At 31.1% G+C, this 25,938-nt stretch overlaps 1 protein-coding gene across 1 annotated transcript; it reads left to right on the forward strand.

Moving 5' to 3' along the window:
* Nucleotides 1–5,630: 5,630 nt before the first annotated feature.
* Nucleotides 5,631–20,456, forward strand: LOC139522853 (uncharacterized). The gene is made up of 3 exons (XM_071316460.1): nucleotides 5,631–6,055; nucleotides 18,030–18,173; nucleotides 19,583–20,456. The coding sequence occupies exons 1-3, from the start codon at nucleotides 5,806–5,808 to the stop codon at nucleotides 19,792–19,794; spliced, it is 606 nt and encodes a 201-aa protein (XP_071172561.1). The 5' UTR covers nucleotides 5,631–5,805; the 3' UTR covers nucleotides 19,795–20,456.
* The last annotated feature ends 5,482 nt before the right edge of the window (nucleotides 20,457–25,938 follow it).

Below are 25,938 nucleotides of genomic sequence, written 5' to 3' on the forward strand. Positions count from 1 at the left end.
GAGTAAATGTAAATGTATGTTTATAAAAGCTGTAGATTAAATAGTTAATTTTATGAATAGATCTTATTTTTATCATCTTTTCCAAATTGTATAGATATATATCTGGCCAACATTTCATATCAAATACATTTGCGATTATTCTGTAAAAAAAGGAAAACAACATCCACGTCAGTCTCTCGCAATTTGATGAAGGACAGGAAATTTAGACTTGCGCTAGAAAAAGAGGGAATGTTGGATATAGGGACAGAAATTGATCCTTTTACCTGACGTCACACACAGAAAAAAAAATTGTTTACTAAAAGTTATCAAGGGGGTGGAGAGACACCAAAGGGACCATAGACGTATCCAGGGGATGGGGGGGGGGGGGGCTTGGGGGCCCGCCCTCCTTTGTGGGAAAAATTGGCTGATTATATAGGAAATCACTGAAGCATGACTGGAGCTCCCCCTTAGGTCAGTCAGCGCCCCTTCCCCCCTTAAATGAAAAGTTCTGGATCCGCCACGATACGACATCGACATTTATATTCGTAAGTCGAAAATAAACTGACAACGCCATGGCAAAAAAACGAAATCAATAACAGTTCAATGAAGACAAAACACAATAATAATCTAAAATTGAGAAACACAACCACATCAAAAATTGGGGTGATTTCAGGTACTCCGGAAGGGCTAGTCCAATAACATAAGACTTCGTAGGTCCATGTCGTTTACATCATACTTTTGTTTTATCGGGGTTCAGCATTCATAGCAAAAAACATATATCCGATAATTAAAACCGTTGTATGCAAATTATATAGACTTCAGTACGAAGTCTTGTATTATATGACTACGCAAGGGCGTGACTTCAAATATTGTTGGGTTAATATATTTTGAATTATATCGTGTATGTAAATTATATCAGGTTATCATTTACTTCTTAATTGATTATCGTGTATAACTTGTATAATGTACATTGTATTTAGATTGCAATACTAGTCTATATCCGCTGTATCTGATGTATTTTGAGTTATTTATCTTGTTTTATAGGTTAATCATTATACACATTTGTCCATAAGATACAACAGTTTGTATACAGTTTCTTGCAATAACTATGATATGTATTTATGATTTATACTTGTAAGAAAATCACTGTTTATATACCTAGACAAACATGAATTTCTGCTCGAAAAAAATCATATGGCAACATAGAAAATGTGTTCGATATTGGCATATAAACAACATGATTTCCAATGTGAATTACATTTCATGATACATTTCATATCGCCTTCATAGAAATTGGACCTTTAAGTAAGTTTTCAACATTTATTAAAAAGGTGATTTTATATGAAATACATATACTGGGTGAATTTCCGAATGGTGAAACACTTTTGACCTGTAGATAACTTTTAACAATAGAGACACATTTTATCATATAAGATCATTATTATCATTTACCACGTGATGTTGTCACAAACATTCATACTAATGGAAACCGGTTTTTATTTGAAGCTTTTGCCACTATTATCACTTTTGACATCTTGAATCAATCGGAATTTATTTAAATAATTGAGTTTTAAACTGAGAGGGTGCTGAAGCTGATTGTTACTCCGATCCCCAAGTTGACAATGTTTTCGAGGGTTAACAGTCTTTTCTTATAGCACCCTCTTACCAAAGAGGGGTGAACGATATCAGATTGACAATCAAACTCATAGATCGAAAATAAACAAACAAATCAATGGCTCCTCAAAAAAAGACAAAAAAACAAATATAGTACATAAAACACAACATAGAAAACAAGACTAATGCGCATGCTGAATACTCTAAATGTGTTGCTTCATGCTAACACGATACGATATGTGCTATATGTTATAACATTTAAACTTTGTCAAATGCTTGCTGTAAATTCTTTACTGATATCATAATATGATACATATGTGCGATACCAAAAGCAATATATGACTTCTGGGTGGGTGATACACTCGTCCTATTAATAGTTAGTTAATAATCACTCATGGTTCTAACCAGTAACAACTACAATCTAATTAAGATAAAGATCTCTGATTTCATTAAACTATCATATGTAGTTTAACGAAATCAGAGATCTATATGTTAATTAGATTGTAGTAACTAGTGAAAGAGAAAAGGGTTTTACTCGTTTTAAAACAGTGTTCATGTTGACAACACGACGGTTATGTTTCAATTGTCGTAACCACACCCGTCCACTTTCACCCGAATGTGACCTAATGTTTCTAATGCATTGCACACATTAAGAGTCAACTTCAACAATGAAATTTCCCAGTCACTTTAGCATAGAAAATTACCTATGTGAATACGCCATTCTATTCAAGCACTTTTCATATTGATTTGTTGTAGAGCTTACTTTGCTGACACTATTGCTGTTTACAGTTTATTTGTATCTATAATAATTTTCAAGATAATAACCCGAAAACTACAAAATTTCCTGATAATTCCCAATTCCAAATTCAGGGACAGCAAACCAACAGCGGGTTGTCTGATTCGTCTGATTAGTCTGAAATTTCAAGGAGGATAGATTACCTTAGCTGTATTTGGTAAAACTTTTAGGAATTTTTGGTCCTCAATGCTCTTCAACTTCGTACTTAATTTGGCCTTTTAAACATCTTTTGATTCGAGCGTCACTGATGAGTCTTATGTAGACGAAACGCGCGTCAGGCGTAAATATAAAATTTTAATCCTGGTATCTATGATAAGTTTATTTGCTACCAATGGGTCGATGCCACTGCTGGTGGAGATTTATTTCCCAGAGGGTATCACCAGCCCAGTAGTCAGCACTTCTGTGTTGACTTGAGTTATCATCGATATGTTCATAACTATAAATGAACTGTTAACAAAACTTTGAATTTTTGGAAAACTAGGCTTTTCTTCCTCAGGAATAGATTACCTTAGCTGTGTTTGGTAAAACTTTTAGGAATTTTTGGTCCTCAATGCTCTTCAACTTCGTACTTAATTTGGCCTTTTAAACATTTTTTGATTCGAGCGTCACTGATGAGTCATAAGATTATGTAGACGAAACGCGCGTCTGGCGTAAATATAAAATTTTAATCCTGGTATCTATGATGAGTTTATTTGAACCGAATGAACATCTTTATACCCTTTGTGGTATTTGCTCTAAATGCTTTAGTGTCAGAGATATTAGCCTAAAGCTGCATTTCACCCGTATGTTAGATATATTAGCCATGGCTGCCATGTTTGTTGGCAGTCGTCGAACACCCTTTAAAAACTAGATACCCCAATGATGAAGGTGGTCAAGTTTTGTTAACTTTTTCCAAGTAGTTTCAGAGGAGAAGATTTTTGTAAAAATTAACGGCGAAGGACGACTAGCACGAAGTGATGAAAAAAAAACTACCTTGGTCCTTTTGGTCAGGTGAGCTAAAATTTAAAGAATCGAAAATACGCACCAAAAAATAAAAATAAAAAAAACCCGAAAAAACAAAAAAACACCGTAATCGAGGTTGTTCTATTTTACGTACTATTTTTTACTGCATTAGCCCCAATGAAAACTTTGCTAAATACCTGAACAACAAATTCATTACATTCTTGAAGACTTGCTCCAGTCACTGTTAAAAACACAAATCTTATTAATTTGGTCAACTGTTAAGTCCATAGCACTGGTATTGCAGGATAAAAGGTAGTAAATATCCAGTTCAAGCTGCATCGCCTGAAAGCGGAGTAAAATTCATTTTTAATTGGCGTCCCACAAAACAGTTTTGTATTCAGTATTCGATTGTTGCATGCAGTTATAAACTAATTCCTCTTATCCGTAAGAGTACCACGAAGAAGCCAAATTTCTGGTTTTCACTCGACGGGATAAAGAGTTTTGCAGTACAGACATGTGCTAAGTTCCGCCCACACCGGCATGAACATATAATGGATTGACAGATCGAACGCATACCGTTCACGCTGATGTACGGACTACGGGACAGGCCAGTTGTGGGATGCATTTTGTTGAATAATTTCTTTTTACTCTATGCCAGTGAAAATAAAAAAATAAATTATCGAACATTTAAAGAATATTCTTTCACACTGGAGAATAGCAAAAGATCCACCCGGGGATTGCAGCTGGTACATTTACAATCAGTTACACAGCCAGTTTTTATAGATACGAAAAAGTTCTCCCAATCTCTTGATTAAGTGCAGAATTTTGCATAGCCTATATACATATATGTATCTATACTATTAAAGAAAATCGTATTCAGAGACAAGTGCAAGTGATCACTGGTAAGCAGCCAGTCAGTAGACAGCCTAGCCGAAAATATGTGTAAGTTCCCAGTTTCATTAATAGTCTACGTTGAAAATACGTATAGAGGACTCGAAATGCCGGAATCACTGTCATGCAAATGAGTAAAAAGAATATTTACTAAAAAAAATGTAAACACCATGCAAACAGAAAGAAAATGGGAAAGAAAAAAGAGGTGTCCATTCACCAAGCGCCTGTGTTCTAGTCCGTCTTACTATACTCTGGGAATAGAATACTAAAAATGTATTATGCTGGTGTACCGTTTTATGAAGGGTTCTTTTACTACAAGCAAAACAGGGACTTTCTATACTAACTTGATATAACTTTCTATACTAACTTAGTACAACTTTCTATACTAAGGGGGTCTCATTGGGGGTTCCGATCCCAGATCCCGCTTATAGTTTTGTCAGATTCCCGTATCCCGCTTACACTATGTACGTAAGCAATTCTCATTTTTTTGTCATTTCCCGGGTCCCGCTAGACCTCATTTCCCATTTTCACGACACAATAATTTGGCTTTCACGTGTCACGCTTACAAAAAATCGGCAATCCCGCGTCACGCTTAGACCCCAATGACACCCACTACGAACTTAGTCAGTATAACTTTCTATACTAACTTAGTCAGTATAACTTTCTATACTAACTTAGTATAACTTTCTATACTAACTTAGTATAACTTTCTATACTAATTTAGTATAACTTTCTGTACTAACTTAGTATAACTTTCTATACTAATTTAGTATAACTTTCTGTACTAACTTAGTATAACTTTCTATACTAATTTAGTATAACTTTCTGTACTAACTTAGTATAACTTTCTATACTAATTTAGTATAACTTTCTGTACTAACTTAGTATAGAAAGTTCCTGATGCAAAACGAGGAATTGTGTTTTGTATATTCGACTTTTTCTGTTTCTTTGGTTCTTATAACGTGACTCTGTACTTTAAAAGATCCCGTCATTATATTATTCTTCTATTAAATATCATTATGTTGTTGTTCTATTATATATATAAGAAAATACGTTGAACGACAAACGACAAAATTATTTTAATCCAGTAGTGGTAGGCATTTTTGGATTCTTAGACATTCTACAGACCTTCTGGACAATTTTAAATCTCAGTCTATTTAAAGGCATAAAACTTTGCTCAGTGCTCGGAGCACAAAAATCATGCTCGAAACATGAAATCCAGCAATTTGATTGGTTGATTTTCGAGTCTGAGTACAAAAATCATGCTCGAAAGTTTTATGACCGTGATTTAATTCTAACATACTTTTGATTTATTAACCCTGTATGCTAACATTTCCCCATGTGAAATTATAAAATTGTTTTGTGTAAACATTGAACGACAAAATTTCTTCCTATGTGACGTTAAAGCATTGTTCAAATTCACCGAAAGTTGAAAGAGACTATAACCGGAAATGCCTTAAAAGACACCGGAAGTGTACAAAAGCACCGAAGCAGAAGAAATATAAAAGAAAGAAAAGAAGTGTCTAAGACAAAATTGACTAGTACACAATATATTGTTAATTACAGATTAACAGACGATAGAAATGGCTTCTTGTTTAGTTGTTACAGCAGTTTTACTCGTGTTAATCACGACTGTAGCTACGATTGTGTGTTTTGCAATGCCAAACTGGTTACATTTTGTCAACAAACAAGACACCTTATGCCATTGTGCATCAACAAACTGTGACTGCGGTCTATGGATCAGTTGTCTTGGCGGACCTGCTACATCTGGGATATTAGATAATTGCAAATGGTTCTTTTCAGACAATTTCCAAATTGAAAAAGATCTCCCAGGTATAAAATAATTTCTGATATTGATGTTGTTATTGTTAACGTGGGCGTGGTTTTGTTTGGTACACCCCACCCAATTATTTATTTTGTCTCCCTGGTAATTTTAAAGCAGATCAAATGGAAATATTTTACACATTTATATATTTTTTGATATTTCACCAAATTACGTTTGTTACTACATTTTGTACAATAATCATGAATGATACATTTTATAGTAGGAATCCTGGTCCGATTGCCTCAAAAGACAAAACACATTCAAGTCCTTCTTGATCGTCCACTTTTATTTTCGAAACCTTACATGCTTGCATCCAAAGCGGTCTCACTAATTAGCGACAACAAGAATTTTAGCGACAACAAGCGTCAACAACCGACAAGAAGTGACAACAAGAATTATTTTAGCGACAACAAGCGACAAGAAACTATTTAGCGACAAGAAAACATTTTTTTCAATTAAAATTAATCATTGCAATAAATATTAAAAGAATATGTTAAAGAAAATAATTTTAGCGACAAGAAAGTTAAAATTGATAGAAAAAAATGAAACATTATTTACATAATATTTTATCATCTATTATGAATAACAGCCAGTATTACGTTACGTTTAATTATTGTATTATGAGATTACTTTTCCTTGTGTTTTAGAACATATTATTTATCTTATAATTTGTATTTTAAAACTCTTTTCGTGCAATATATATTAAGCTCGCAAAATGAATTATTTGTGCATCATTGTCTTGAAAATATTGACACAAATTGTGAAATACAAAGAACTGTAATCAAACAGGAGGAAAAGAAAATTGAAATGTGAATGTTTTCATCTTTTTATTTGTTTATTGCTTCATTACACGATATTTATCATGTTTATGCATATTGATTGAAGATGAAAGGAAATTAATGACAATCTTGAGTTTTCAACAGGTGTTCACTATTTACAATGATTGTATATTCTGGCGCGTGTAATTGTATAGTCTGACGCGTGTACAAAGTTGAATTGGATGTTATTGTAGCAATAAAACAGGGGACACGCGACTCGTTAATCTCAGTTTGATGTTCCACATTGTGTGTACTGTTATTACCTTAGGGTGAAGCCACATCTAATGTTGTTCCTATCAAGAACAATGAATTATACTGTTAGAAAGGAAATAATATTTCATGTTTTTGTTTCAATAAATCCTTCAAAGGAAAGTTGACCTTTTTTTGTTTTTGTTTCAATTTTATAGCGTGTGCATTTCCTTTGCTCTACCAAGCTGACTGAAGCCATTTCAAAATTTTAAACGCAAAGGGAAAAACAGAAACCCCAATAATAATGGAACCAATTTATTTGCATTGGGATGGTGCTTGCCACACCTACCAACGTTTTTTTACTCATATTGCCTCAGTGCTTGATACAACAATAAGTGATACCTTGCTTAGTTATAGCAATCTTGTGATTGGTTCAGATGAGGCCGGAAAAGGCTTTAGTAAAAGCTATCAAAGACAGTTTTCCAACATCTGAACTCACATTGTGCACAAGGCACTTGAGTGAAAATGTTACAAGGCATTTGAGAACAAAGGTTGGCGTAAATGAAAAGAACGCAAAACAAATTTTATCAGACTTATTTATCTATATAATAAAACATTTTAATTAGACATATCTGCTCGTATATTTAAAAAAAACCATTAAATACAATTTCTTTATATCTAATAAAAAAAAAAATGTTTTCTTGTCGCTAAATAGTCTTCTTGTCGCTTGTTGTCGCTAAAATAATTCTTGTTGTCGCTTCTTGTCGCTTGTTGACGGTTGTTGTCGCTTCTTGACGCTTGTTGTCGCTAATTAGTGAGACCCCATCCAAAGTCCTTTCACACCCATCACATTCGCTCCTTTTTTTATTGGTTTTGTCAAGGATTTGAATAGAATTAGGTTTTGTGTTTAATAATTTTGTAATCAAGTTTTTAATAAATCTTAATCATGTTTTGGTTAGTAAACGTATTCATGGTATTGCTGTAATTTTTTTCTTTGTTTCAAAATAAAGTAAAATTCTGACTGTTTATTTTTGGTTAAATAAATCTTAATCATGTTTGGATTAATGTACAAATGGTGTATTTCTACATTTTTTTTTCATTGTGTCATAAAGTGACATTCTGACAATGATTTTTGTGGTGAATAAATCTTAATCATATTTTGGTTAGTGCATTGTTTTTGTTGAGCCTGCGACTTTTGTCGAAAAGCAAGACATAGGGATCCGACATTCCATCGGCAGCATCAGCGTCCACAAATATTCACTCTGTGGTTAAAGTTTTTGAAATTTTAATAACTATCTTAAACTAACCTGGTTTTCTACCAAACTTTGACAGAAGCTTGTTCATTATCATAAGATATTCTAATGCAATTATTGTGTATCAATGATTCTAATTGGATGACGGTTAGCGTAAAATTCTCTATCTCCTTGTCTGTAATTAGGAAGCTGACATTTTGAATTGCTAAATGTAGTGACATGTAATGTCTACAATAAAAAGCCAAAAAAACTCACATATTGCACCTAAAAATCTTCTTTTTAACAAATTTTATTACGTTCCGAAGCGGCACAGAAGCTAGAAAACGCCCGGTGTTTATGTTTGACGCCGGAAGCATACCTATGACGTCACCTAGTGTAGGGACCAAAGAAGATAACATCTTTTCAAAAAATTTTCTTTAATGAAGATTTTACACTAAAATAATGATTGAAATTTAATTATGAACTTGTTTTGCATTAGAATAGAGATAACTGTATTGTATTTGAAGCTTTAAGGACGTCCATTGGTAGTTTTACTGTCACAAATACCCGTTTACCTGTCTGCGCTACGCGTCGCCAGGTAAACTAAAGGAGTAGGTCCGGTAATGGCCGATTTTGGCCTCAAATTTCAGGTTTATCTAACGAAATATTTTGGACACTATTTAAACACTTAAGTGATTATTTCAATTGATTCAATTAGTTTATGTGAAAGATTTTAACTGATTAAGTCATTAAAAACGCTCCGATTCAAGCTTAAATATGAAAAATCTATCAAATATATGCAAAAAATCGTCACTTTTCAGATGGTTTTTGTCAAAAATGAAAGTGGCCACATCCATGTTCATCCTCAACCTTTATATATGTTATGTATTATCATCAAATACAACTTACATTTCAATATTATGGATGAACACGAATGCGGCCACTTTCATTTAAGACGGAAACCGTCTAGGTGTAATACCACCATTGATTTTTCCCTATTAGTCTTTGTTAAATTGGCACTTTTAAAAAAATCGTACAGTATTTACCTTTATTTCAACCAAAGAAATACTTTGCATGTGTAAAGTTCAATCCTTTCCAGTGATTCAGTGAAAATTTCACACTACATTTCATTGCATATAAGAAAGTAACCACCGCCGAGGGTAGACAACCCAATTTTTACACTGTTATTTACTGGTTACCTGCTTTGGTAACTATGTAACCGTAAATATTTTATAAGACCATCAAATAAAAAAAGAAGGATGCTTTCAGACACCCAACATACATATTTACGACTCATAAAAATTTAAGTGCATTGAAATGCAGGGTTAATTTTCTACAACTGTCAAATTCAAGGGAATATTTTTTTAGGCCTACTTTCGTATGCAACCGGATGTGACGTACCATGATTTGGTGGTATTACACCTAAAGAACACCTAAATGTCAAATAAACTTAATGCAATTTTTTCCCCTCCAATTGCAAGTTATTTCAAGCATAACTGTCAAGTTTTGTCTCAGTCAGAACTATAGTTTCAGAGAAAATCGCTATAATGTAAGGCCATATCCTACGGCAATTTCAGTCCAATTTCTTCGAAAAATCCTAATTTCAGTGTATCATTATAAAATGCAGTGTTGACTAATATCTGATCATAAACTCATGATATATGCATTCAAACAATTAAATAGAATACAAAAGACAACTTTAAGATGATAAACAATTTTATTGCACCTTTTAGAGTTCATTTGAAGGTCTGTTTTGGTCTGTTTTGGTCCATTTTTCCTCCTTCCTTCCTTTTTCATCAAAACTTGATATCTTTTGTCTAAAAAATAAAAAAAATGTGATTATTTTCCCACAAAAATGAAATAAATGTAATGTTAAATCAATGATTTAAGTGTTTTAGCTGAAAGAACTGTCTCTATAAATGTTAACAGTCTACACGGAAGTTTCTATAAGCCCTTATGTGTAACTTGAGTTTTTGGTCTGTTCCCCTAGTGTGAGAAATAACGGTTCCCTTTCAGTCAATCATTTATTGCTACTGGTATCAAAGTCTTTTTATTTACTCATAACAGTATATTTCTAATAGATTTACACAAAAAGTCCACTTTCTTGTATTTTACATTAGAAATGGGGAGAAAGAGTAATAAAAAAATACCTCAAAATGTTTTTAAAAAGGGTTATGTCCCTTGGAATGCTGGTACAAAAAATAATTGGTAAGAATTATAAAGTTTAAGTATGTGAGACTGGATTCTGATGTTTATAAATCCAGGACAAATAAGTGTTTAGATGAGTTATTGTCTGTGCAAAATGTAGACGGCACAATGGCAAATTGTAAACTTTTGCGGCCAAAACAAAAAAAAACATGATGATAGTTGATACATACTTTAATGCTGAAGTGTCATCTGCAGACCAATTCACATATAAGATTTTTCAACAGAATGCTCTTCAGAACATGGTTAACACTGAAATAAAAAATTCACATGTTGTATAAACAAAACAAAAACTGTAAGGGTAATTTAAAATATAACACAGTAATCTAAATACAGCTTCGTCTGTCCACCCATTTGACTAAGAAAACACCCGTAAACCCCCATTTCAATGCAATTTTACCTCAAACGTACTTTCTGTGTCTAAATCCATTCCGAATAGTCCATATTTACAATGTATGAACTGGTTTATTAATAACTTTTAAAAATGAAAGTACAATAGGGTCACGAGTGCACATTTAGTTTCCCTAAATAGGTGTAATACCACCATTGATTTTTCCCTATTAGTCTTTGTTAAATTGGCACTTTTAAAAAAATCGTACAGTATTTACCTTTATTTCAACCAAAGAAATACTTTGCATGTGTAAAGTTCAATCCTTTCCAGTGATTCAGTGAAAATTTCACACTACATTTCATTGCATATAAGAAAGTAACCACCGCCGAGGGTAGACAACCCAATTTTTACACTGTTATTTACTGGTTACCTGCTTTGGTAACTATGTAACCGTAAATATTTTATAAGACCATCAAATAAAAAAAGAAGGATGCTTTCAGACACCCAACATACATATTTACGACTCATAAAAATTTAAGTGCATTGAAATGCAGGGTTAATTTTCTACAACTGTCAAATTCAAGGGAATATTTTTTTAGGCCTACTTTCGTATGCAACCGGATGTGACGTACCATGATTTGGTGGTATTACACCTCTAAAATTTAACTCAAATGCTAAAATTGTGAAGATTTCAGTAATTTAGCATGACTTAATGATGTTAGTACCCAATATATGTGCATTGTATTGTCAAAAAGAGCCAATATTTGTGCAGCAGAAGCATTCTACTTTCCAATAAATAGCTAAAAGATAACTTTTTCACAACTTTGTAAAACTGCTATATTTTGGGGCCAAAACGGGGTCTTACTGAACCTACTCCTTTGCGACAGTAAAACTACCGATGGACGTCCTTAAAGCTTCAAATACAATACAGTTATCTCTTAAGTATCCAGATGTAAATTTAGTATTAAAAAAGATCTTTTTTTCCCTGTATTTTTCTTATAAATTGACTAAGTTTTCTGTCAGCATGGTCAGGAAACATTACATTCACTCTGTTTTTGAAATTTTGATAACTTTCATAAGCTTTCCTGGATTTGTACCAAACTTGGACAAAAGTTTGTTTACGATCTAAAGCTTGTATCTAGAAGGAATTTTTTTTTTAATTTTGTACCTGTTTATTTTCATATTTTACTTATAGATGGACTTAGTTTTTCTTCCAGTTTACAATACATATATATAGTCTGCAGTTAAAGTTTTCAAAACATTTATTAGATTAATAAACTATCCTGGATTTTTACCAAACTTGGACAGAAGCTTCTTACAATCAAAAGATTGTATTGAGAGACAAATTTTTATTTTTTTTTTCCTTGTTTTTGTTGAGCCTGCGATTAACAGCAAAAGTAGGCGAGACACAGCTGGGTTCCAAGGAACCCTTACAAATTTTTTCTCATACTAATCTAAGTATATGCTGTATTTACATCAAAGAAAGTCAAAACAACTAAATGTATTATGATTTTCAAAATAATAATACCAAATTTAGCTGTGTTTAATTCAAATGAGCAGAAATCGATACATAATTAACATTAAATAATTAATCATCAAATTAATAAAAAAGAAGCTATATTCAGGAAAATGTCATTTATTTGGTATATAAATGTATAAAAAAATATCTTATGCAATTTGAATAGAAATTAAGGCATGAACAGACCAAGGGGGCAAACATGTGTGGTGCGAATGTGTAGTCTGCAAAGATGCATTGGGTGCGATAGGACCTGATAGTACACTGTATGCAACAAAGTTCTAAAATGGTGAACTATCAACTTTTTAAAAAGAGATTTTGCCACTTATAAATATTAAAGATATGGAAAATGGTATGGTTATTGCTCTCATCCGACTCACCGGTGCAATTTTTACCAGATTTTTATAAAACTTATTGTATATGTTAATATTGGCAATATCTCGGACAAGTTCTAAAATGATGGACAATTGAAATATGAAAGGTAGAAAGTCCACTGATGGATAATGTGATTGAAATTGTATGAAACTCAACCAGCTTGTGATCAGCAGTGTCCATCGTTAAAGTGGAAAATATCTTTTACAAAATTATATAGAAACTAGCTCTTTATTAGTTAATTGATATGCTATAGACAGATATCTTCATTTATAAGCTTGCAATCTTGAACAAGAATCTCAATTTACAACAAAGATAATGTCCTGTGGTGTTATAAATTTAATTTCCAGTCATGTGAAATTCATCAAACTCTAGGTCATATTTTTCTGGACTTTCAAAAAATAGTTTAAGATAGATGCTCATGAACCAAATCTATCATAATCATGATAATATCATTAAGGCTACTCTCTCATATCCCATCCAACATATTTGATTTAGACTTAAAATTCTAGTTGACAGTCAGACTGACAGAATAAATGGTACCAATAAAAAAATAATCACTATCATGACTTTATTGTCTTAACCTTTTTATTAGCTCACCTGGCCCGAAGGGCCAAGTGAGCTATTCCCATCACTTTGCGTCCGGCGTCGTCGTCCGTCGTCGCTAACTTTTACAAAAATCTTCTCCTCTGAAACTACTGGGCCAAATCAAACCAAACTTGGCCACAATCATCATTGGGGTATCTAGTTTAAAAAATGTGTGGCGTGACCCGGTCAATCAACCAAGATGGCCGCCACGGCTAAAAATAGAACATAGGGGTAAAATGCAGTTTTTGGCTTATAACTCAAAAACCAAAGCATTTAGAGCAAATCTGACAGGGGTAAAATTGTTCATCAGGTCAAGATCTATCTGCCCTTAAATTTTCAGATGAATCAGACAACCCATTGTTGGGTGGCTGCCCCGAAAATGGTAATTTTAAGGAAATTTTACTGTTTTTGGTTTTTATCTTGAATATTATTATAGATAGAGATAAACTGTAAACAGCAATAATGTTCAGCAAAGTATGATTTACAAATAAGTTAACATGACCGAAATGGTCAATTGACCCCTATAGGAGTTATTGCCCTTTATAGTCAATTTTTAAGCATTTTTCGTAAATCTTAGTAATCTTTTACAAAAATCTTCTCCTCTGAAACTACTGGGCCAAATTAATCCAAACTTGGCTACAATCATCATTGGGGTATCTAGTTTAAAAAATGTGTCCAGTGACCCGGTCATGCAACCAAGATGGCCACCACGGCTAAAAATAGAACATAGGGGTAAAATGCAGTTTTTGCTTATAAATCAAAAACCAAAGCATTTAGAGCAAATCTGACGGAGTAAAATTGTTCATCAGGTCAACATCTATCTGCCCTCAAATTTTCAGATGAATTGGACAACCCATTGTTGGGTTGCTGCCCCTAAATTGGTAATTTTTAAGGAAATTTTGCGGTTTTTGGTTATTATCTTGAATACTGTTATAGATAGAGATAACATGTAAACAGCAATAATGTTCAGAAAAGTAAGATTTACAAATAAGTTAGCATGGCTGAACTGGTCAATTGACCCCCTAAGGAGTTATTGTCCTTTATAGTAAATTTTTAACAATTTTCATAAAATTTGTAAATTTTTCTAATATTTTCCACTGAAACTACTGGGCCAAGTTTATTATAGATAGAGATAATTGTAAGCAGCAAGAATGTTCAGTAAAGTAAGATGTACAAACACATCACTATCACCAAAACACAATTTTGTCATGAATCTATCTGCTTTTGTTAAATATTCACATACATGTATACCAAGGTGAGCGACACAGGCTCTTTACTGACTTTAGAGCCTCTAGTTCTTATAAATTGACTAAGTTTTCTGTCAGCATGGTCTGTCAGGAAACATTACATTCACTCTGTTTTTGAAATTTTAATTACTTTCATAAGCTTTGCTGGATTTGTACCAAACTTGGACAAAAGTTTGTTTACGATCTAAAGCTTGTATCTAGAAGGAAGTTTTTTTTAAATTTTGTACCTGTTTATTTTCATATTTTACTTATAGATGGACTTAGTTTTTCTTCCAGTTTACATTACATACATTGTATAGTCTGCAGTTAAAGTTTTTAAAACATTTATTAGATTAATAAACTATCCTGGATTTTTACCAAACTTGGACAGAAGCTTCTTACAATCAAAAGATAGTATTGAGAGACAATTTTTTTTTTTCCTTGTTTTTGTTGAGCCTGCGATTAACAGCAAAAGTAGGCGAGACACTGGGTTCCACGGAACCCTTACAAATTTTTTCTCATACTAATCTAAGTATATGCAGTATTTACATCAAAGAAAGTCAAAACAACTATTATGATTTTCAAAATAATAATACTAAATTTAGCTGTGTTTAATTCAAATGAGCAGAAATCGATACATAATTAACATTAAATAATTAATCATCAAATTAATAAAAAAGAAGCTATATTCAGGAAAATGTCATTTATTTGGTATATAAATGTATAAAAAAATATCTTATGCAATTTGAATAGAAATTAAGGCATGAACAGACCAAGGGGGCAAACATGTGCGGTGCAAATGTGTAGTCTGCAAAGATGCGTTGGGTGCGATAGGACCTGATAGTACACTGTATACAACAAAGTTCTAAAATTGTGAACTATCAACTTTTTAAAAAGAGATTTTGCCACTTATAAATATTAAAGATATGGAAAATGGTATGGTTATCGCTCTCACCGGTGCAATTTTTACCAAATTTTTATAAAACTTATTGTATATGTTAATATCGGCAATATCTCGGACAAGTTCTAAAATGATGGACAATTGAAATATGAAAGGTAGAAAGTCCACTGATGGATAATGTGATTGAAATTGTATGAAACTCAACCAGCTTGTGATCAGCAGTGTCCATCGTTAAAGTGGAAAATATCTTTTACAAAATTATATAGAAACTAGCTCTTTATTAGTTAATTGATATGCTATAGACAGATATCTTCATTTATAAGCTTGCAATCTTGAACAAGAATCTCAATTTACAACAAAGATAATGTCCTGTGGTGTTATAAATTTAATTTCCAGTCATGTGAAATTCATCAAACTCTAGGTCATATTTTTCTGGACTTTCAAAAAATAGTTTAAGACAGATGCTCATGAACCAAATCTATCATAATCATGATAATATCATTAAGGCTACTCTCTCATATCCCATCCAACATATTTGATTTAGACTTAAAATTCTAGTTGACAGTCAGACTGACAGAATAAATGGTACCAATAAAAAATAATCACTATCATGACTTTATTGTCTTAACCTTTTTATTAAGATTATTGTCACTTTCTATATACATTTTGTACAAAAGCACATGAAAAAACTGCAAGTATATTTTTTATTACACTGCCGTCTGGTCATGATTGTCTCCCTTGGGAAAAGTAAAAATAACAGGGAAAATAGCCAGTAGTAGATCTTTTAGCAAACCCATCAGATTAGTTTTTCCAGATCCCAAATTTTATGTTGCACTGAGTAAAAAGATTAAATTTTTTTCACAAAAAGGATGTTGAAAGGTTGAGTGACTTTGCTTAGTTAAATCTGTACACTGGTGCACCTCTCTTGACCAAATACCCATTAGTTTTGTCCCTAACCCAATTATTGTATCCCTGGCAATTAAGAAATGTTAAGTGTTAACTGGTGTAACTGTTAAATGGTGTGAACATTGCCTAGGGGATTACATTGACAGCTGATTACACTTTTGAACTTGCTTGTCATACATGGTTGAACATTCAACCTTCTAATGACTAGTCAAGGGTTCTTCATGTTGAAAATTCTCTTTGATATCTAACATTACATGTATATATAAAAATTGCTTAACTGTGCATTGATTGAATACTTACATCTAAATAAAGTTTATAAAAGAAAGCAATCAAATCAATGATTACATGTTAAATTTGTGTATTTTTTTTTGTTGATGACCATGAGGTTTTTGACATAAACATATTTGGGTGGAAAATACCATTCAGTACAAATAAACAGTACATAATTTCATACCGATACCACATCTTCTTATATCTATAAATTATATGTAATATACTAATAATTTGACCTCAAACTTTTTTTAGGGGGGGAGGGTCCTTGACTTATTTTGGATTTATTTATTTTTATGACAAATGTGAGTAAAATGAGGCAGGAGTTTGTTTAAAATGACTTTGAAAATCAGCAAAATGAATTATACTGAGTAACTCTTTTTTTAATTCCTTTATAATTTAACTTTGGATGTATCATGTCTTCTGATTGGCTGAAAGTTTGTCTATCAGCTCATAGATATGATTTGTCATATGACCTTGACACCATCAAAGTTTTTTCACGATTTACTTCTTAAATATGGAAGAAATAATTAAATTATAAGGAATGACTAATATTTTTTCTGTCTATTAGATATACATGTAACCTCAAACTGAAATTCATAGCAGAAGTTTGAGGTTACAAAATTAAAACTACATTTTACACATTTGTATTACAACATTTACAATGACCTATAGCTAGAATTATAAATTATCAGCAAGCTATCTTGTCACTTTTAATTTTGTGTAAAGAATCAATGTTAACATGAAATTTCCTGTTGATTATCAATTAAAAATAAATCCAGCTTAATGATACATGGTTTGTTCTGACTATAATGGTAGTAAAATCAATGTTTTCTTAAATTCACACTTCTAAAAGTGCTTACTAAGACAAATTATCCTTATACTTGTGTAAATAGATATAAAGTTATTGCATAATTATTTTACTATTAATCCCTTTATTGCTGCGAGGACTTACATGAATGTACAATGTACCACTCATACATGTATGCTTGAGACTTTTACTGTAGGTGATTGTTTATAGGCAGATGGATAATTGATGAAGATAGTATTCAGTGTACAGTATATGTACATCTGGTATGTAGATGTACATGTACATGATATATGCTGTATGCAATTTATAACAGTCCTAGTCTTCTACATGTTGGTTGATATTATTGCATTAGGTGAAATAACTCGTACTGTAAATTTAGAAATTATTGTGTGTAATTATTATTGCAATTTTGTCATTTTAGACTTAAATGCGATTTTAATTTTTACGATTTTGAGAAATATCCTGTTTAATTCATATAAAATATTTCAAAATGCGAGTTTGAATTATTGTGTTTACACGTCTGTTGCATTTTTAGCAATAATAAAAACCTCGCAATGATTTCTGAATTTACAGTATTCATGACCACAGACTGAAATAATGTACATTTTTGTTTTTAGACTGGTTTAAAGCTGTACAGGGATTGATGTCATGTGCTGTTGCCTCCTCCATGCTGGCTCTTTTGATTGGTCTGTTGTCATTGTGTAACGTCTGTAAAGGATGTAATGCCCACCAAGCAGCTGGAGCGTTTGCTAACCTCACTTGTAAGTTCTTATATTGTAACGTTAGTGTCAGATCAGGCTCAGTTCTCAATATACTAGTCTGACGACCAATATTCTAACAATTCTCTTATGTGTCAAAACAAATAGTTACAAATAGTTACTAGTCCAAGTAAAATTTTACTAGTCTGGGCCATCGTACTAGTGGCTAAAGATTCAAATGATTTAGTCATGTACATTTTATTTTTGTACAAATGTAAGTTGGTGTAAGCTTAAGGTTATGTTAATGAAATAATTAATTATTGACCTTATGAAGTTGTCTACTATATAGAAAAAGGAGAATGGTGTGGTTGCTAATGAGTTACCATTTAAAAATAGATTCATGATCCCTCCTGGCATACCTTAGGTAGAGCCATGCTAGCGTTCAGGTTCATGTTCTTGTGTAACTAATACCTAAAATTGAAACTTGACAAAAATTATAGAAGAAAATCCTCTAAAGAGCCATTTGCCACAAACCTTTTGGTGAGTGAAATCTATGTCAGTTTATCATTTTGGAGAGGAATAGTAAGCACTTGGCGTGAAAAAGTTTAACATATAAGAATAAGAATAAGAATTTTATTAATCTAATCAAGAACCCATAAAGGGCATCATTTTACAACACAATATGATTGGAAAAAGCAAAACAGAAAACTAATACATACATGTACTATTACGTTATGGACAGGATCAGAGCCTAACACAACATGTGTTTTATATAACTATTATATTAAATCTTATAACAATAAATACTAAATTACTTCATATTTTTTGTTTACATCTGGATCATATTTCTAAACCTTTAATAATGTAATTTCCTAGGCACATGAGAGTTGGTAAATGCTCATTTGTGAACAGCCAGAAATATTTCTTATCATTAGGGAGTTCTTTAAAATTAGTACAAAAAGTGATATCTTTATCAAATAATAATTTCCTCTGTTCATCATATAATGGACAATTTACTGTAAAATGGGTCTCATCTTCAATAGAATTTGATCCATGTGATAAGCAGTGATGACATAGACGTTGAGTTCTCTCTATGTATTTTTTACTATATCTATCTTTCTCAATTTTAAGATCATGAGCACTTATTCTCATTTTACATATAGCTCTTCTTATACTAAAATCTTTAATTGATAAATAAGCCTCATTTACAAAGTCAGTCTTGAGGTTGAAATAATTCTCTAATTTACTATTACCTTGTGATAAGGTTTCAGATCTTTTGACCAACCAAAATGTTTTAAAACTATTACAAAGTTTACATTTTACAAATTTATATCTTGTGAATAATACCATATGATTAGAGTGATTCTATTCATGATAGTAGTTCTTTTCCTATTTAATTATGAACATGATGAAATGATGTGGGTTTTTTTCTATGACTATCTTCAAATATTGCAATCTGATACTTATTTCAGTTCTGTTGATTGCTGTTTCGGTTTGTGTGTTTGGTGCTAAAGCATACCTCGATCATCAAGCTGAAGTTCTGACCAAAGAAAGTTCAACTGGGATGCAGTTAATCTACGGCTGGGGATTCTGGGTAGCTGTAGGTGCTGGGGTGTTTTCTCTATTGTCAAGTGTAATATACTATTGTGTTGGACATGCAAGTAGGAACTATGATGAATGCTAAAAATAGAATTTATATTAATTTATATTGAAAGTAGGTCGTCATGACTACATCTCAGCAGCAATTCTTTAATGGCAAATGCAGTAGGTCTAACAATTCTCATGTTATAATGCCTCTGTCTTTAGATCTTTCTTAAACAAAGGTGGTGCTTTTATATGTAATAATAATCTCTAAGCAAACATTAAATTCAGTCTGTAATTATGGTTTGGCTTGCGTTAAAAAGTTGCAGTATCATAACAGCATATTGTTAAAATCATTTTTTACTAAATTGGTATTTGAATTTTCATTAATCTTGTAATTTTTTTATTAACAAAACTTTGCTGCCAGTAATTATTTCAAAGATTTCCTTGGATATATTTGAATATTTTAGAAGAGGTATTTTTTAGACCTTCATGCACTAAGGTATTATATTATATATGACACAAGTGTAAGTGTCTGTTGTTTAAGAGTTGTGATTTATATTGTACTTAAGTCAAGTCTAACATTATTACCTTCAAATTAAAGATTGATTTTATTAGAAAGATTTCCCGTAATTTATGAAATATTGACTGCATGTTGACCTCTGTATTTTTGTGTTTTTATTGAATAGTTAGGTTGCTGCTTCATTGACATATACCACTCATACCTCTCTTTTTTTCATTATGTCAAATGAAATATCAATCCCACACTTTAAAGGAGGAGATATATCGTCTTGGTACCTGTTTTGACGCGGACCAGAAATGACGCACCAATTTAGTTTTGGGTTTTATATTTCTAAACAAAAGATGTGACGTCATCGATAATTACTATTCATAACATGATGGTGAAGGTCATATGACTACAACATAGATGCCTCAAACTCTGTCAAGAAATGTTATTATTGCTTGAATTAGTAAAGATAATGCAATTTCTGCCATTTTATTAAGGTCAAAAACAGTCTACCCTTCCCAGAATGATTATCAGTCCTAAATCCACTTTGGCCGGCAAAAGTATGTATGCACATGCTGCCCCAGATTGTGTTTTTCAAATCATATGACTGTCATGTGACATGGTTTTACATTTAAGCGGGAATCACTGTAGAACAAATGATCGTCGCTTATATAATTTTCTATTGTTTATCGATTTTTTTCATTCATTGTACGAAGTATACATTGATAAATGTTTTAATGTCAATGTTGTTTTATGAATGCAATTACTTCTTATTTTCAAGTATATGGAATATATATGTCACTTTGATAAATTTTGAACAATTTTATATAAAATTTGAAATAAAATATAGGTTACAATTAAATTAATGAAAAAAATTGTGTTGCTATCAACATGATCATAAAAGTGACTGTAAATGTCAAAATTTGTTATTAAAATTAAATTTGTTGAATAGTGTTAACTTTAAATTATCCGGATTGAAGCAATTTTTCGAACATCAGGTACACTGCAAGTGGTTTTTACTGGTTTGTTTATAGTGCGTCATTACTGGTACCCATCATAAGTTGACAGTCCGTTTGTAATGTTAGCAAACATGATTTTTATTGCTTTTACTGTTTCAAAAATCAACTGTTTAATGATTGAAATACATTAACAAGTGATCAATCTTTCATTCTATTCCGTGTTTCTTTTTCTTTTAAATGGTAGATTAAATGCAGAGACAAACACAACGTTAGGTGCGTCATTACTGGTTCCTCGGGGATACCTATTGGTTATTTTACCAGTGTTTTGATTTTTTCCCCCTGTTTTGTTATTTAATCTTGAATACTTGATAAATTCTTACCAGCTGTCTCTTATTTTGTTATCAGTGTCGGATAATATTTATTCACTCAAGATAAACTGTACAATGTCATAAAACCAAATTTTCAGAAGACCAAAACAATCTGAAAGTCAAAGACAAGTGTGATAAAGATTTGAAAAAAATATTCAGTTGCATGAAAGATGAAGTTTTGAAAATAGAGTTTTTATTATTCATATATCTAAACAGAAAAACTTTACTTTTTTTATTATAATTTTCAAATTATTGAGGGTAACAATGTTTGACTTTTTTTATTGAGATATTTTATATGTTTTTAGAATACTAAATGTACATTATACTCATGTTTAAGTCATAAACAATTTTGTATGTCATTATTTTGTAGTGCAAGTGTATGCAAGTTTATTTTATGTTATATGTTGAGAATAATGATTTCATATTTTTATGTTTATGTTTATGTAATGCTGCTGACATAATTTTATTGAAATTTAAAAAAATATATTAAAAATTTATTAAATACATTTTTGAAAATTTCAAATAGTACATAGATGAACGTAAGAAGGATAATTTTAAATTTGACTATGATTATTAAACTTTGTCATATTTTTGTGAAAACTGTATGCCCTGTGTTTGTATTTAATATTTAGATAGCTTTTGGAATAATGGTCTGAAAAGCAAAATGCTGGCAAAGGTAGTTATTGTATACTCAAAATTTTATAAAATTACAGTGAAACCCTTAAACAGCAGATGAATTTTTACAGACTTGAGGCTTTTATTGATAAGATATATCTCAATTGTCATACTATTTCATTAACGATATGCATAATAAGGAAGAAGATCATATCAGTGTGCTTATTTTTGATACCCAACTATTTTAAAAGAAAGGTTACATAAAGTTGATACTGTTGTACAGTGGAACAAATTCTGAGAGAAAATTGCTGAACAAATATGTTGCTCAAGCAGTTTTAACATTAGAATAAGAACAGTTTTTTTACCTGTCTATTTTCTGTTTATGTAAAATGTTCATGTTAGTGTATTTTAATCACTTATTTGTAGAAAAACTGGCACACATTCTATGCATTGTTTAAACATTTATATGAAGCAGTTATTGTCAAGCGAATATGGTCTAGCAACTTTTTTTGATTTTTTAATTAAATTAATTTCAACCTATACCATAATTCAGTACTTTCTTAAAATGTACTAGAAAGAGTGAAATTATTGATACATTTTGAACATTAAAAAGGAATTGATTTTAAGACTTTCAGAGAGATAAAAAAATCTACTTCAATTATTAAAATTGTAGACCATATCTCTTTAGCATTTCTGTTTACTTTTGATAGTTCAGTATACACACAAAGGGTTTAGATTAGTGCAATAAATATTGTGTTATATTTGTAATATTTTTCTGTCAGATTTTAGATTAGAAATAAGAGAACTTTACTAAGAGCAGTCAATGTACTAGTATTGTTGTCATACTTGGTACTTTCATATATAGCCTAAAACATTCAGGAGGCAACTAGTTTTCTTGCATGGGGGTCATTTCTGTTTTAATTTGATCAGTACTAGGTGATAAAATTGTCAAAGGAAACTGCAGTAAATCTCAGGTTTCAAGCTGTTATATCAGCAAGATTGATTTGAACACCTTACAATAAATGTTGATCATATATTGATTTAAACTGGACAGTTGCAAGAACATTGGTTAACACATGAAATGTTTATGCTCTTTTTGGCAAGTTTTTTTATGTCTTTTAATTGGCTCGATAAATCCAGTGTTTAAAAAAATTATGATCAAGAAAGATGATATCACAGACAACAATTTAACTTGAAGCATGCTACCACCTAGAATGCATAAAGAAACTGACAACTTTTGTAATAAGTCAGATTGAACATTTCAACTTGAAGTAAATTTTTGTGATTTTTTTCTGTCATAAAGACTGTAGACTTTTTATTGTAACTGTAAGCAACAGTTGTTAAGCCAGTATATATTACACCGGATTCTTTTTCAAATCACTTAATCAAATCAAACCTATGATGTTATTATGAATTTTCACTGTGTCTTTTTTTCATCCTTTTGTTTATGATAACTTGCTCATGAGAATATTTTGGTTTGTTTAGTATTATTGTGATGTTTTGGTTTCTTTTTACTATCAATTTGTTGTATAATGTTGTGATACTTTTTATTATCAGCACAGATTTTCAGGGGCTTTAGTTTCATAGTTTGTTCAATATAGTGAAAATTAATTCACTGGGACAGTTGCTTCTTTTGCAGTGTAATGTGGGAAATTGTGTTTCCAAAGGGTCTTTGTTATGCTACAAAAGTAGGTTTATGTGAATATTCATCTTGCCAGCATGTTAGCATATCTCTGTTGTTAACTGTAGCATGCTGTGCATTTACATGTAGCATTAAATGTACACATTGTAATATATTGTTAGGCATTCCTTTTAGAATTTTCAGTGCTCATGGTTTGTTTCTAGTTTTGTGCCAAATATAATGAGGCTTTATATCACATTTTCTTTTTCACACACTTTTCATATAGTTATTACTTCCAACAAACACCTTGTATGTGTAAAGAATTTAATATTTTTGTATTAAAGTGTTGTTTAAATTTGTACATAATTCACATGTTTAAAAAAAAATGGTATTTTGATTACCTCTGGTTGTGTTATGAAAACATTTAAACAGAAAAAAATCTACATTTAATATAAATACTCAGAATTTTCAATATAATTTTATTTTCTTGTGTCAGAATAATTTATTTTTACTCATGCAGATAGCATCTTGGGTTGTTTTTGTAACATTGAATATATGTGCATTTTAATAATGAAAATATCCTTTTATGTTATTTTTTTTAACAATATAGCTATGACATCTATTTAGAGAAAGCAAATAGATTGTATTGAGGTTGTAATGTGATTTACTTGTTAATAATTAGAATTGAAGAGAAAGTCATTAATTATTATTATTTTTACAAGAAGTAATGTAAAAAGAAAGTGACATTGTTGGTTGTATTTTTTTTATACAACTTCCACTTCAAAGATATTTTTGTATCATCCAATACAGACATTTATATTGAATTGAGGAGAAAGTACAGGAGTTCTAATGTAAAATGGGGATATTTTTCACTTATTAAGGAATGAATTATATCAGAATTTTTCAGTGTATTTTTGTTTGTTTTGGATTTAAATTGAAATCTACATATGACAGGTATTTTCTTCAACAGATTGTATATTCAAAATGTCCAGCAGTGTAGATTTTAGTTGTATTATAAATTGTTATTTATCAATATTAGATATATCCTTGAGACATTTACTATAATGTAGAAAAGTCTTAAAAACTCTAAGATTCTACGCACATACAACCATGTCACCAAATCTTTAAAAAAAAGTTATCTCATTACAAATTACACTGAGTAGAATATTCATGTTATTGACTGAATGGTTGTGGTAGCATTTATATATCAACATATCAACTGAATTGATAGCTCAGACAATTCTAATTGCAGTCATACAAATTGAGTTGGGCCTTACTTTAATACATGTCCAACTTATTTATTGTAGGGTTAAATGAATCTTTAATTCAGATTTTATTATTACCACCAATTTTACCAATCAAAATAATTTCGTTGCAGATACTTGTCAGTCTTGTTAGTGCATTTTAATTTTTTTTTTATATATCATTGTTTTCTTTCTTTTTTTTACATAGTTTATACTCATTATTTAAAAGTTGTTTTTCCTTTAAATTCAAGCAGAAATGATGGTTGAAACAAATCAGTCAATCATTTTTTTAAAATTTATATGATAATGCACAAAAACAGTTAACATTTAAAAAAGATTTATAATACATATGTAATAGTTGTATGACATCCTTTTTGTGCGTTCATTGATATTTTTTAGAAATTAATCACAGAATTTCATTCATTGTCTGTTATAGCCACCTTAAGTATTTTACAATATAATATTGTAGATTGTATGATAAAAGCTGTAATAAAGTTTATATAGAAACTAGTGTATTTATACTTTAAATGTTATAGAAACAATTTTGCATTCCTACAATGATATTAGTTTCAATGTCATTCGGTTCATGATCTATTTTGAGGTTTAGCTAGCTATAAAACCATGTTTCAATTTTCCATTTTCTACGTGAGAAAATGCCTGTTCCAAGTCAGGAATATGACAGTTGTTATCCAATCATTTGATGTGTTTGAGTTTTTTACGACTGCAAATTTTTTGGTCGTATATTGGTATCACGTCGGCGCCGTGTTCTGCGTCGTCGTCGTCCGAAGACATTTGGTTTTCGCACTATAACTTTAGTATAAGTAAATAGAAATATATGAAATTTAAACACAAGGTTTATGACCACATAAGGAAGTTTGGGATCGATTTTGGGAGTTTTGGTGCCAACAGTTTAGGAATAAGGGGCCCAAAGG

This window comes from Mytilus edulis, chromosome 5, assembly GCF_963676685.1.
Source record: "Mytilus edulis chromosome 5, xbMytEdul2.2, whole genome shotgun sequence".
Taxonomy (NCBI): domain Eukaryota; kingdom Metazoa; phylum Mollusca; class Bivalvia; order Mytilida; family Mytilidae; genus Mytilus; species Mytilus edulis.